The following is a 15,261-nucleotide window of genomic DNA, read 5'->3' as shown; positions in this document are numbered from 1 at the left end:
GTGTCTGTGTGATTGTGTGTAGGCAGGTATGTACAGTGTGTGTGTGTGTGTGTGTGTGTGTGTGTCTGTGTGATTGTGTGTAGACAGGTATGTACAGTGTGTGTGTCTGTGTGTAGGCAGGTATGTACAGTGTGTGTGTGTGTGTGTGTGTCTGTGTGATTGTGTGTAGGCAGGTATGTACAGTGTGTGTGTGTCTCTGTGTCTGTGTGAATGTTTGTGTGTAGGCAGGTACAGTGTGTGTGTGTGTCTGTAGGCAGGTATGTACAGTGTCTGTGTGTAGGCAGGTACTGTATGCACAGTGTGTATAGGCAGGTACAGTGTGTGTAGGCAGGTACAGTGTGTGTTTTGTATGTATATACTGCATTGTGTATTTCTTGTGTATGTAGATGAGTGTTTATGGAGTCTTCTGTATGTATATACTGTATTTTGTATTTCTTGTGTATGTAGATGAGTGTATACGGAGTCTTCTGTATGTATATACTGTATTGTGTATTTCTTGTGTATGTAGATGAGTGTATATGGAGTCTTCTGTATGTATATACTGTATTGTGTATTTCTTGTGTATGTAGATGAGTGTATACGGAGTCTTCTGTATGTATATACTGTATTGTGTATTTCTTGTGTATGTAGATGAGTGTATATGGTGTCTTCTGTATGTATATACTGTATTGTGTATTTCTTGTGTATGTAGATGAGTGTATATGGTGTCTTCTGTATGTATATACTGTGTTGTGTATTTCTTGTGTATGTAGATGAGTGTATATGGTGTCTTCTGTATGTATATACTGTGTTGTGTATTTCTTGTGTATGTAGATGAGTGTATATGGTGTCTTCTGTATGTATCACCATTTTCAAGAACTGTAGACGATCATGAGAGAGGAAGTGATGGGCGAGGTCAGGGACCTCCAGACCTCCTAGATGGTCCATAGAGTCGGCACCCATGCTTGTACTGCTTTTCCTCTAAGAATCCTTCTTGCTGACGGCCCCATTATATGATATTACCTTCCTGCTTGGTTTTCCAGCTTTAGTCTTGTGTAGCTGAATGTTCTGTGTACTTAGATAATCTAATTATAATAGGATAATAGGGCACTGCCTGGGTAGAGTGACCCCAGATCAGCCTCCTCTATGGCAGGTTAACCGTTTCATTGCCGCTATGAGTAGTACTAGATCAGTCATGGCTAACCTTGACACTCCAGCTGTTGAAAAACTACAACTCCCATCATGCCTGGGCAGCCAAAGCCATATATTTGGTTGTTCAGGCATGATGGGAATTATAGTTTTGCAGCAGCTGGAGTGTCGAGGTTAGCCATGACTGTACTGGATAAACTTTGTGGAAATGTCTAAGGAGTGCTGACTGACTGAGCTGTCCCTGACCTCTCCCTGGACAAGCTGTCCCTGACCTCTCCCTGGACAAGCTGCCCCTGACCTCTCCCTGGACAAGATATATATACATATATATATATATATATATATATATATATATATATATATATATATATCCTTATTGAGACCTTTAGGGAGAGTGGAGTGTGATTACAGCATGCTGCCCTGGGATGAATGATGCTACAGAAAGAGAAGACTGGGAGTGAATACAGCAGGTGCTGCAACCTTACTGGTCAATAGTCTGTAGCTTTGGGTGAAAACTGGGAGGAGTGCTGTGGGAGGGAAGAAGGCAGGGAGGGAGGACTGTGATGAACAGCTGAGGGAAATCAGTGCCTAGGACTTGTTGTACTTAGCAACTGTTCAACCAGGAAGTACAGAACTAAGTCCCCAAAACAAATAGATTTCTAGTGATTTGAGAACTAGCCCATACAGTGACACTATATGCCTGTGGAGCATGTTTATCTATTTTTACCTGATGTTGGAATACCCCTTTAAGTGATGTGATTTTACAGTTACCAGCCCTAATGTCCGTAGAATCATTAAAGTGCATGTAACACCATTGAAATATGGCTTCAATTCAAAAAAGCAATCCTTTTGTCCCATCCTGGCACAAAAATGCAACATTTCAACCCGTAAGCCTCTATTAAGCTTGATAAAGACATATGGGTTGATATGTTGCATGTTTGTGCAATTATAAAATTAAAGAAATTTTTTTTTTAATAGAGACCATCTTTGAATGCTGCACTTTTACACCCAGCCCTGTCTAGACTGACTAGGGAAATTCCCTACATGTGCTTCTCTCTACATTCCTATACATAAAACACAGCACACAAAACATTAGAAAGTATAATAAACACTATGGGGGAGATTTATCAAACATGGTGTAAAGTGAAACTGGCTCAGCTGCCCCTAGCAACCAATCAGATTCCACCTTTCATTTTCCAAAGAATCTGTGAGGAATGAAAGGTGGAATCTGATTGGTTGCTAGGGGCAACGGAGCCAGTTTCACTTTACTCCATGTTTGATAAATCTCCCCCTATTGACGTTTACTATGGGATTTATCAGTTGTAGTGTCCTGGTCCTACTCCTAAACTGAAGCCTGTCTATGACGGGCCAACTTAAAGGGGAACTATCAGCAGGTTAGACAAATCTAACTGCTGAAAGTATGTCTCTACCTTCATCCTCGTGCTGTTATTTGTGCCCGGTAAGCCGTTAGGTGCCCTGGGGGCGTGGCTACCACCTCTCTGATCACCGATCCGGCCATTGCCACGCCCACTAGGCAGCTATAAGCAGGTTTAACCTGCCGATAGTTCCCCTTTTAACCCATATACTCCATAAACATAATAAAGCAAATGTCTCCTATAGTAAAACCTAATGATATTTATCGTTCCGGTTATAACCTGTTTTCAGGATGTATTTTTTTTGGAGGGGGATTTTTAGTGTGTTTTGGCGCTGCCCCTCAGGCCGCTGACACTGGTATGCGATCAGAGGTCACCAGATAAGACTCTGGAATTCAGGGGAAACTTCACAGCGCACCTAATCCATTAATTAAATAGGAGGGCTCGGGTGTACGTCATTGGATCGCTTTCTCTTTCTGCACTTAGGCAAAGTGGAAAATCATCTTTTCTTTTTTTTCCTGTCAAATCCTGTGATCGGCGCCGACTCCTTTAAGTGTTTTCAGATCTTTTTAGATTTTTTTTGATAGTTTCCCTTAATAAAACAATTGACAGATTAGACGAATTTAAGCTGGTGATATATCCTTATTGGGAATGAGGTGCCGAGGAGGAAAATATGTCTCTTACCTTCATCCTCAGGGCCGTTCTGGTGCAGTTAGTCATTTGTTCCTCGGCCCAGTAAGACAGTTAGGAGGACTGCCCACCATTGTGCTGATCCACCCCCAGCTGGCCCCATTCTAATGATAATCAATGAAGCGAGCCAGGCGGGGGTGGGGCGGATCGGCGCCATGGTGGCGGGCAGTGCTCCTAACGGTCTTAACAGACCATGGACCAAACGACTAACTGCACCACAGCGGCACAGAGGATGAAGGTAAGGGATCTGCCTTCCTTCTCTGCATCTCCTGCACAATAGGAAGATAACAGCAGGTTATATTCCTCTAATCTGTTCATAGTTCCCCTTTAAATAATTTTCTACACACCCACGATAGTAGTCCCTTATGTATGCTAAAATCCATGTCAGGACTATTTTCTGATAACCTTTTAATGCGGTTATCTAGGGTTTGAAAATCAGTTTGTTTGTTTTTTTTTTGCAAGAACAGCGCTGCCCCCTGTTCTCAGGTTGTGTGTGGTATTACAACTCCATTCACTACAAATGGAACTGAGCTGCAATACCTCCCCCAAACTGTGGATAAGCGTGGTGCTGTTTCTGGAAGAGAGCAGCTGTTTTCCTAATCCTTAACGAACCCCTTTAGGTTATTTCTTAAGCTTGAAACGCAATAATCCGCCAGTGTAAAAGTGACAGCGATCAGCTTCGATTGAGAAAATGACGACTGATCGTCTGTTTAGAGGAGGCTTCAAAATTTATAGTCATTGTCTGTGTGAACAGGCCGATAACAATAAAGGCAAACTGACGTCACAGATATGTATATATCCGTGCTGTCAGTTTCCAGATCACACAGTAGTACATACTTACCTATTGCGCTGCTGCTGTGTGATCCGGCATCCTCTTCTCTGGCTCTCCGGTCCAGCCTCTGCATCTTCAGGCCCCACCCACCTGGTTCATGCAGCCCGGCTGCTTGATTTCTGGTGCTGTGTAGGCATGGCAAATCTACACCACTCTCTCTGATCGGCACTCATTTCGGGGGCTTGTGGCCGAGAAATCTTAACAAAAAAAAAACAAACAGAATGGTAGACAATAATTTAAAAGGGTACTCCCTTTCAATTCATCTGGTGTCAGAAAGTTATATAGATTTCTAATTTATTTCTATTTAAAAATCTCCAATCTACCAGTACTTGTCAGCTGTTGCATGCCCTGCAGGAAGCAGTGTATTCTTTCCAATCTGACACTGCTCTCTGCTGCCACCTCTGTCCATGTCAGGAACTGTCCAGAGCAGTAGAGGTTTTCTATGGGGATTTGTTGCTGCTCTGTACAGTTCCTGAGATGGACAGAGGTGGCAGCAGAGAGCACTGTGTCAGACTGGAAAGAATACACCACTTCCTGCAGGACATACAGTAGCTGATAAGTACTGGAAGACTGGAGATTTTTAAATAGAAGTAAGTTACAAATCTGTATAACTTTGTGACACTAGTCGATTTAAATTTTTCTGCACTAGTGGACATTCCCTTTAAGGCCTATCTCGTAGCAATCTGTCAAAGTTACTTAGGTGAGAGTGAAGTCTGGCATAAAGTTATATTCCAGCGAAAAGAAAAACAGAAATGTCCTGAAAAGCCGCACAGCGGCCGGGAAACAATGCACTTTTGTTGCAAGTGTTTATTTTCACAACTCGCAGCCCAGCGGAGATCTCAGGCACGGTGCATGCTGGGACGGGAGCCCTCTCAGGTGAAAGCAGCAGTTTCTCCCGGACCTTGTGGGTAATTTGCAGGAGATTTAACGTGAAATGGTTAGAAGTCAGGAGATGACACTGGGTCATAGCAAATAAACATGTGGCTAAAACAGAATGTGCTGGGGCAGAACAAGGGCCGGTTGTCTTGATGTTGTTACATGTGGACATGTGGAATACTCTAAAGGGTTAAAACATTTCAAGAATTAAGGTGGATGCATAAAAATAAATTCTTTAAAAAAAAAAAAAAAATTAAACAAAGAGCGCCACCCTTGTCTATTGGCCATGTCTGGTATTACAGTTCACTTAATATTCTAATCAAGTATATTACAATAACGGATAATTGATGGCCTGTGTCTATAGGCAACTTTTTTCAGTTATAGCTCTTGCCCCTAAGACAAGAGGTGTCAGACCTGTTTCTCAGATGCTTATCCTTCTTCTTCGTGTGAACATGTATACAGTATTTACGTAGGAACCCAAGACTATGGGCAGGGCTGTTTCTGGGGTCTCTGCCGCCTGAGGCAAACCTCACTAGCACCCCGGATACTCATTCTGCCTCATGGCAGAAGCGGCCCTGACTATGGGGGAGATTTATCAAACATGGTGTAAAGTGAAACTGGCTCAGTTGCCCCTAGCAACCAATCAGATTCCACCTTTCATTCCTCACAGACTCTTAGGACAACTTCAGTTCTTTTTAGGCTTCCTATAGAGGATCAATGGATAGACCTCTATTTTTCTGATCAGTAATCTGAACCTCACTGATCAGCTATAACAGAATAGGAGATAATTTTTAATCTAGGGATAACCCCTTTAAATTTTGACAGCTTGGGGTCCATTTACACAGAAAGATTATCTGCCAAAGATTTGAAGCCAAAGCCAGAAACAGACTAAAGACAGAGATCAGGTCACAAAGGAAAGCCGGAGATTTCTCTTTTAAAATTCATTCCTGGCTTTGGCTTCAAATTTTTGGCAGATAATCTTTCTGTGTAAATGTACCCTTACATACATACGTGCAAAGACACGCATACCTGCAGACCATGTTGCTGCTATGAGACCCTTGGAGGGAGGTGCCTAACTCTGATTGGTCCTACTGGATGCCCCTCCCTAAAGGAGCTGCTAAGGAATGTACAGAGATATAGGGGGAGATTTATCAAACATGGTGTAAAGTGAACCTGGCTCAGTTGCCCCTAGCAACCAATCAGATTCCACCTTTCATTTTCCAAAGAGTCTGTGAGGAATGAAAGGTGGAATCTGATTGGTTGCTAGGGGCAACTGAGCCAGGTTCACTTTACACTATGTTTGATAAATCCCCCCCATACATATATATATATATATATATACTGTGTATCATTTAGAAATACTGTATATATACTATAGCTATATAATACACCAGCCAGACCACTGCTTTTAGAGCAGAGTGGTGGTTGGTTACCTAGACAACGAGCTTTCAACAGTGGGAAGGAGACGAAGGCAGGTTTGCTAAATGAATTTATTTGCAAAAATATTTAACTTGACGAGTCCTGCAAGAAATAGGGGAGTACCCCTTTAAGCACTGAACTAACAGTGGAGTGTCTGTGCAAGGCTTCTTCAAGATGTAAGAGGCAGACTCGACAGACACAGATACTGACACGTTTAAGTAATTTTACCTGCCAAAAACGTGATTGTGACCAGACGTAAGATCTTGGAGCCTCTCGGTGGGTGTGGGTTTAATCTTACAAGATGACAGAAGAATCTTAATGATTGTTTTGTGTGCGTGATGACAGCTATGATATCACATAATGCAAATAATAATAGAGAAGGGATGGAATTCCTCTCTGCGGGTGTCCAGCACTGCGCACAGTATTTCATGGCTGTCACACGCTAATCTTCTCATTAAGGGATAAGGAGCGTAAACGCTTAATCTGCAGCTCCTGTTGGGAGGCTATTCTATACATTTATTTAAAGGGGAATTAGACTAAAATGGTCGGCTTTTATAGTGTTTGGGTTCTCATTCTAATACTGGTAAAATTGTGCAGCTAGTGGCCACCATGCTGCTACATAGCATTGAAGCCTCAGACAGCAGTCACCTGGATACAAAAGCCTTTATCTTGTGTACATAGCTTCAATACAGACCTATGAGTTTCCATGGTTACAGACTACAAACAAATACAGTGTGTAGTCTGATCATGGAGTCATGTATTACTACTTTGAAATATGTTCTTTCTGATGACTGGGGCTGGTATACAGCAGGTAAATGCATCCTTTTGGAGGGCAATTTGGCGCCTAGTGGATTGCTTAGTCTAAGTATAAATGTAGCAAACTCTTGTTGAGGAGAAATACGTGAACCTCAAGCATGCGAGTGGTGGGTTCAACCATCTAACGGGTCGATTCTAAGGAGCAAACGAGCGCCTCGCTGCTGGGGCTATTATACGCGTCAGCAGCGAGCGGGTAAGACAGGGGGGGCCATGGGGGGGGGCCACGGGGAGCTGCAGGGGGGGCTACCCAGGTGATTGCTAGATTGTCCGGGTAACCTATAGAAGATAGCGGCGGTCCGCTGCCACCGCTCCTATTACATGGGGCAATGGCAGAAGATCGCTGCTATAGTTATCGTTGCCGTTTCAATATGTCGAAAGACAACGATCAGCCAACATCTTGCATGTTGGCTGGTCGTTGCCTTCTATTACACTAAGCGATTATCGGCTGTAATGGCTAATATCAGCCGAATACGGCCGATAATCGATTCGTGTAATAGGGCCTTAAGGTGTATGGGGACCCCCATTGCCAATAAAGTGATAGCATATCTAAGCAATATATCATGTCTTCCTAAAACAGGAATACCCATTTAAAGTGAATGTACCACAGGTACATGTTTTTTTTGGTTTTCACATGAACGCAGTCCCATCTTTGAAACGCGGTCCAGTTCCCACGTATGGCGCCTATTACCGAGCACTGGCCAGGGATAAAGCACTGAAGGTGGGCTCGCCCGTCCCAAGTTTGACGGAACTCCCTCCCCTCCATCGGCTCCATCGATTGTAATGGAGGTCACAGATGGGAGCGGGCTTTGTCACTCAGTAATAGACCGTCACAGTGCGCGGGAACTGGGCCACGGCACCAGCATCCCCACGCCCATCTATTCATGTAGAAAACAAAAAAGTAATGTACCAGTGGTACTTTCACTTTAAGCACCTTTGGGCCTACAACTCAAGCTATTTTATGGTACTTGCGAAGAAATTTTATACTTACACTCATGAGCTCCAAGAAGAACAAATCAGTCTCTCTCTCTTTTTTGCAAAATTCCTCCCTTCTTGTCGTTCTTGGAATTGCGAGGAATTAAACCACTATATAAAACTGCTGCTGGGACAATACGGTATCCCAGAAGGCCCTGCTCCGGTCCTAACCTTTATCAATGTTTCACCGAAGCTAAACATATTGTTTCAATTGAGTGAATCAGCTCGTGCAATATGGGGCGGGGGGGTAGATAACCGTCTGGTCATGACCTTTTACTATTCTCCTTTCCAAACACATGCTCATCGTCACGGTAATGATTGTTAGGCCTATTTTTTTTTTTCTTTTTCGTTACACAGACATTGTCCTAATAAGGGAAAAGTTTTCGACTCTTTTGGTGATGCGAGAAAAAAAAAAAAGTCAGCGTGTGACTAGTCTGGGAGCTGCTGATTAATGGGGATGAGGTGGGGCTTGGCAGGTAGGCCGCAGCCTGGCTCGCCATTGTGTCATGACTGCTTTATAGGACGTGTCATTTTTGGAGGATTTTTGGAGGATTTTTTTAGTCAATGCCAAGTTATCTGAATTAAACATTTCCCTCCAGCCATGACTGACATGTTCTCACTTCCTATAGCTATTAGATCATCACTAGTTCGGGTTGCAAAATTATAACTTTTTTTTGTTACCGTAGCAACAGTGTCCTTATTGTTCATAGGATGTAGCTGGTATTGAATGGGGCTGAGCCGCAATACCAGGCACAGCCAGGAGGAGCGCTGTTTGAGGGAATAAAAGTTCAAACATCAAAGATGCAACTGTAAGGCCTTATTCCCACCGCTATCTTCTATGGGCCACCAGGATGATCTAAGGAGACAGCGAGCGGAGAAAGGAGCAAGCGAGCGCTGAAAAAAAGCAGCACTCGCTTCCTCCTTAAAGAGGTATTCCAGGAAAAAATAACTTCCCCTATCCACAGGATAAGGGAAAAGTAGTAGATCACGGGGATCCAACCTCTGTACCCCCAGGGCTCTATTTATTCCGACAGCACTCTTCCGGCATACTCGGCTCTTTCTTTGGCTCCATAGGAATGAATAGAGCTGCAGGTCACTGCCATACTCACGGCTCTATTCATAATACAGAAGCCGACAGCAGAATACGGAGGTCTCCGGGGGTTACAGACAGTGTCGGACTGGGGTATCTGGGGCACAGGAGAGGAAATGATCCTGGGGGCCCACCAATGAAGAACCAATGAGAAACGACATGTCAGTCCGTTAGTGTTAGTGCAGGTTCTAAAGCTGGGGGCCCACCGGAGGATTCTCCGGTCCTCTGGTGGGCCAGTCCGACACTGGTTACAGAGGTCAGACCCCCCCAAGATCTTCTACTTTTCCCCTATCCTGTGGATAGAGGAAAAGTAGTTTTTTTTCAGGGGCAGATTAACTTACCATAGGCCCCGGGCTGTTCACCAAGCCTGGGCCCACTGTAACTATGGTAACACTAGCTTGGTGTTTATAGCACAGGATAATGTCATGATTCCCTAATTTGTGCAAAATTGTCTTGAAAAAAATGCGATTTTTTTTTTTTTTTTTTTTTTTTTATTTATTTATTTTTTTTATTTTTTTTTTTTGGTTATGGGCCCCTGGCTACCGCCCCGAAAAAGACCTATTATGATCCGCTACTGTTTTTTTTTCCTGGAATACCCCTTTGACATCGGGCCGTGTAATAGGGCTCATAGCAGAATGCCCCTTCCAAATAGCAAACTAAGCAAACTAAGTCTTTCACATAAGCAGAGTCGCGCCATAAACACTCCAAATAGACTGTCCTCGTCAACAGTATCAGTAGAGTACCACCATAAGCACTGACAGAAGAGTTGCAGAATAATAGACCGAGGAGTTGTAGCGTACGTGAGAGTTTACATTTTTGATTGTAGTACCTGTTCTATCTTCATATACTTTTCTCTTTAGTTATCTGATGTAGCTTTTAGTGGTGAGTTTTCTCATGTGAAATCCCAGATCCCCATCCTCCCTCGATGAGTCACATAGATAAATTAACATGAATCGCTTTCTGTCTCTGGTGAGGTCATGCCGCCTGTATAATAAAGGTGTCCATTGTCACCAGTAAAAGAAATGACACGCAACATTGAATGGTACAAAAATACCTAAAACGCTGCCTCTAAGATTTTCAGTTTATTGACTTCAGTAATGACTATGTAGTACTTCATCTCCTTCTGTAGAGGTGCTGTTCAGAAATCAAGCATTTGCTTCCAGAGATTACAGAGAGCCCTATGTAGTTCTTCATCCCCCCTGTAGAGGTGCTGTTGAGAATTCAAGCACTTGCTCCCAGAGATTACAGAGAGTCCTATGTAGTTCTTCATCCCTCCTGTAGAGGTGCTGTCGAGAAATCAAGCACTTGCTTCCAGAGATTACAAGGAGTCCCAGAAGTGAGGTATCTATTGTTATGGAGCATTTTTTATAAATAGAAATTGCCCGAATCAGACAACTGTTATAGGCTTTTGGAACCCTACCCTATAACCATAATGGACAGCAGCAAGAATCTGTGGGGCACCCAGAATTACACACACTACTCAATGGCCACTATGTAATTCTGCATCTCCCCTGTAGAGGCTCTGTAGAGAAATCAAGCGTTTGATCTCAAAGTTTCGCTAAAAGTACCAAGAGTGGGACAACCTTTGATTAGCAGGTTAATATTTTGAACTTTCATCTATTAAGTGTTATGGAGAAAAGCTTTAAAAAAACATCTCACATGGACAATTATTAAGTTAATTAAATACAATGTAATTCCCCAACTTCCCTGCGGAGGTGCTGTAGAAAAACTAAGTGCATACTCTCGGAGTTTCCAGCAGTACCCTGTAGGTCCCAGCAACAAGACATCTCTCGACCGTCTTTTTCTTTCGTGTGACCTTTTTAATAAGTATGAAATGGTCAAAAAAAGACAACCCTTTAAATATTATGGCTTCTAGGACCCTCCTCTACTAACCATAGTGGAAAGCAGCTACAACGATCATCCGTGGAGGACCCAGCAGCTTATTGCTTTGAATGATCAATATGTAATTCCTCATCTCCCCTGTGGGAGTGCTGTAGAGAAGTACAAATTGTACTCACAAAGAGATATCCTGAGATCACTTTACTGTGAATTTTTTTTTAAAGCTTTATTGCTGAACCAGGGCAGCCCCTTTAATATGAACCCCTTCATCAAGCAAAAAGCAATATGCAAAGTACCCTTTTAGGCTGTATGAAGGTCTTTTTTGGCTCCTTGACCATGAAAGCTTTAGGTAGAGAACATAGAAGCACATGAGAATTTTTTCTTTACATATTTTTAAGTAAGAGCCCCCAATTGAAACTGACTGGGGAGGAGACTTCAGTACATTCTATGGATTACATTGCCTCACATACATTTTTAATGTAACAGATTAGGTATCGGCCCCGAGAAAAAGGAAACGGCTTCAGTCTGGGAAACTGTATCCTTTTCCTTGGAGCGCAGCCGGCATGAGGAGGGAAGGAGAGACGAGATGGATTACCGGTTTGGGGTTTTCTTTAAATTTCTTGAGTTATTTTATTTTTTATTATAATATGTATTATATATGTATTATATTGTGAAAGACTATTTCCTTCTTCACGATGGGCCAGGTGGTCATTAGCTTTAGACCTTCTCTTATGGGATACTGGTGGCTGACCGGATCGGTGTCAATGTGCGGCAAAAGTGAACCTGAGATGTTCGGAGATGTTTTTGACTCTTTGACCCCATAAAATATTTGCCCATTGATGATCAATTGGGTTCACGGTTTTGGTGTAGTTCAAAGGTTCATGCGGTTGGTTGCTACGAGCAGCATCATTGTTTTAGATATGATGGTTTACATAAATTGTCCTCTTTTGTCTGTTTTTGGGGGTCAGTAAAAGGGGAACATTCCCACTGGTACATTGTCTTTATAGCATTGGTTACCTTTGTTTGCAAATGGTATGTACTAATAGAGCTTACTCTGTACTGCGGGAAGATGAAAAACTCTGTAGACCATTATAAATAACCAGATCCTTAGGTCCTGATGATAAAGCAGCCAGGATTATAATACAGTTCTGTCCAGATACGGGACACTAAATGTTCCATCTGACGTCGAACGCGAGAACTCAACTCCATTGCCCTCTATACGACCTCCCAGTATAATTACTCAGCTCTATTATGCACACGCCATTATGCTCTGCAGGAGATGCTATATTTTTGTTACTATACATTGTATTCGATGTATGTTCTAAACCTGCCCTTTTTTTTATATTATAGAGCAACCTATCAGAGAAATGACGACGATGAAGAAGAAGCTGCAAGAGAAAGGCGCAGACGAGCTCGCCAAGAGCGGCAACGGTTGAACAAGGATGATGGAGAAGGGCATGATGGTACTCAGAATAGGTAAATCTCACATGTCTATGTTCCCTACTATGTTAGACTTTTACAGTATAAGGTATGATAAATTGAGAGATAGTCCTTAGATATATGGCAAACTTTACTGTTCAATGCACAGAGGTGGGACTAAGTGTTATGGGCCCATAGCAATAAATGGCTTGGGTCTTTACCTAAGAATAGGTTGTATTATGATTGATATTTCAAGAATTGTACAAGTTCTTAATGGGAACCTATTATGTATATAATGTTGACTAGTCTGATGTAAAAAATCATGTTTTAAAGCAGGAAGATCTGAGCAGATTGATATATAGCAGGGGTACACAACAACTTTTAGTGAAGGTCCACTTACCAGGGTCTATTGTCGGTGAAGGTTCGATCTGAACATTATTAGTAACGTGTTGCGCTCCCCCAGTAGTATATAGCCCCCTGTTGATCCCCCAGTAGTATATAGACCCCTGTGCACTTCCCCAGTAGTGTATAGTCCCCCTGTGCACTCCCCCAGAAGTATATAGTTCCCCAGTGCGCTCCCCTAGTAGTATATAGCCCCCCTGTGCACTCCCCCAGTAGTGTATAGCCCCCTATTTCCTCCCCCAGTAGTAAATAGACCCCTGCTTTGTGCTACCCAGTAGTATATAGCCCCCTGTGCGCTTTCCCTGTAGTATACAGACCCCTGCTTTGTGCTCCCAAGTAGTATATGGCCCCCCTGTGTGCTCCCTCAGTAGTATATAGTCCCCCTGTGCTCCCCCAGTAGTAAATAGCACCCCAGTTATATAGCCCCCCTGTGCTCCCCCTCCCATATAGCATATAACATAAAAAAAAAAAAACACTTATACTCACCTGGGTCCGAGTGTCTCCTCCTCTCTTCCCCTCTTGTGGACACAGCGGTCACAAGAGGCTGCTCTCCCCTTGTCCTAGCGTCAGCGTTCCAGTGACGTCTCTCGAGCGCCGAAACCAGAGACAGGGCAGAGCGGCCTCTTGTGACCACTGCAGCCACAAGAATGACTGACAGGGAAGGAGCTGATGGCTCCCTCTCTGTCAGTGCTCCTGCACACTAACTAAGAGCGCTCGTTACGAGCGCTCATAGTTACTGTGCAGAGGGGAGCAGCACAACTCAGTATATAGGTATACTGAGATGCAGCAGGGGTCTGGACAGCTGGCCTCCGCAGTCCGCCAGTTGAGGACCCCTAATATATAGTTTTGTGGGAAAAGATTCACTAAAACTAATAATATATTCATCTAATCCTCTGCTCCTCTGGGTTTTGGAGTCCAGTGGGCGTTCTTATTCAGTTACTTTTTAAGACCACCCACCAGGCTCCTAAGTTCAGAACAAGCAGGCTATCTGTAAGATCGGTGATGACAACTTGAGGAACTCCATTGAATGGGTTTTGGCCCAGGGGTCATGAGAAGGTTAGAGAGAAGGGAAAAACGATGGGGCCCTCTTTTCTGGTGGCAAAACCCAATATTGTAATGAGGGACCCAGTTTGATGGTAGCTATGAGACCCCTTCTCTTCGATCAAGTTTATTGATAAAAAAAAAAAACATGGGGGAAATTTATCAAACATGGTGTAAAGTGAAACTGGCTCAGTTGCCCCTAGCAACCAATCAGATTCCACCTTTCATTTCTCACAGACTCTTTAGGAAATGAAAGGAGGAATCTGATTGGTTGCTAGGGGCAACTGAGCCACCAGTGTGATAAATCTCCCCCCATATATTTTTTTAATAAGAAAATGCATGGGAAAACATTACCAAAACTGTGATCTGTCTGCAATAGCAAGGGAGGTTGGAGAACTTCCAGTCACCAAGAAGAATGTAAATATGGCAGCGATTTAAAGGGAGTTTAAAAGCGACCATCTGCCAAAATTTTATTTACATTGAATAATCGTACATGAAGAATTCAGCCAAATATTTGCATGTTATTTATATGTCCAAGGACCCTGATACTACGGTGACCCTGCATCATTAATATTAGACATGAGACTATTTTGCAAAAAAAACACTAAACTTTTCAGTATCAATCTTTTGAAAAAGATAAATCTTAAAGGTACAGTTTACAAAATTAAAAATCCAGGTCTCGACCCCTTTCTTTCTTTCTTTTTTTTTTTTTTTTTTAGGCTCGTACTAAAATAAAAGTTTTTGTGTAAGTTTTGGTAAATTTTATTTATTTATTTTTGCCAAATTTGCTACTTTTTATTTATGTATTAATATTTTAATTTTATTAAGGAATAAGGTAAGGTACAGCAATGCAACAATACAACTTGTATCACATGTCTAGTGAACAGTGATAAACAAGAAACATAACAATAAACTTCCTTGCAATTGTGGTACACCTGTTGGTGTATCCTAACTTATGACAGTGCTAAGCAATGTAAGAAGATTTTAAGTTATCTTTATACAAGTGTGGTACTAACAAGTATAGTAACAGGTTGTCCAAAACATAATGAATAACTCTTTTTGGCCTTATCTAAACTCGGGGAGGGAGCCGCTGTGACCTGTATAAATTTCTTCCACTTTACCATTTACGGTCCTTAGACGTAATAGAACTATTGCAATAGAGTTTTCTTTCTGGTAGTTACAAGTAACTGTTGCTATTATTTCAGCCTCCGATGGCACCTCCCCACTTTTCCGCGCTTAGCTATACAACTTCTGGCAGTCAACAAAATGAACTGTATTAGATCTGAAATAGGCCACTGTTACATTTCCAGACCCAATAAGCCAATGCTGGGCCCCAAGAAGGCTTAACTTTGATGGCTTTATAA

At 42.6% G+C, this 15,261-nt stretch overlaps 1 protein-coding gene across 5 annotated transcripts in view; it reads left to right on the top strand.

Annotated features, from left to right (window-relative positions):
* Positions 1–15,261, top strand: part of CALD1 (caldesmon 1) — a 123,512-nt gene that overhangs the window by 84,475 nt on the left and 23,776 nt on the right. For all 5 annotated transcript variants that reach the window (XM_069968289.1, XM_069968255.1, XM_069968263.1 and 2 more), the window contains one exon: positions 12,386–12,511. In XM_069968289.1, the coding sequence (XP_069824390.1) occupies positions 12,386–12,511 (126 nt within the window). The remainder of the gene's footprint in view (positions 1–12,385; positions 12,512–15,261) is intronic.

Source organism: Dendropsophus ebraccatus, chromosome 1, assembly GCF_027789765.1.
Source record: "Dendropsophus ebraccatus isolate aDenEbr1 chromosome 1, aDenEbr1.pat, whole genome shotgun sequence".
Lineage (NCBI taxonomy): Eukaryota > Metazoa > Chordata > Amphibia > Anura > Hylidae > Dendropsophus > Dendropsophus ebraccatus.
This window is presented reverse-complemented; position numbering and strand designations above follow the sequence as displayed.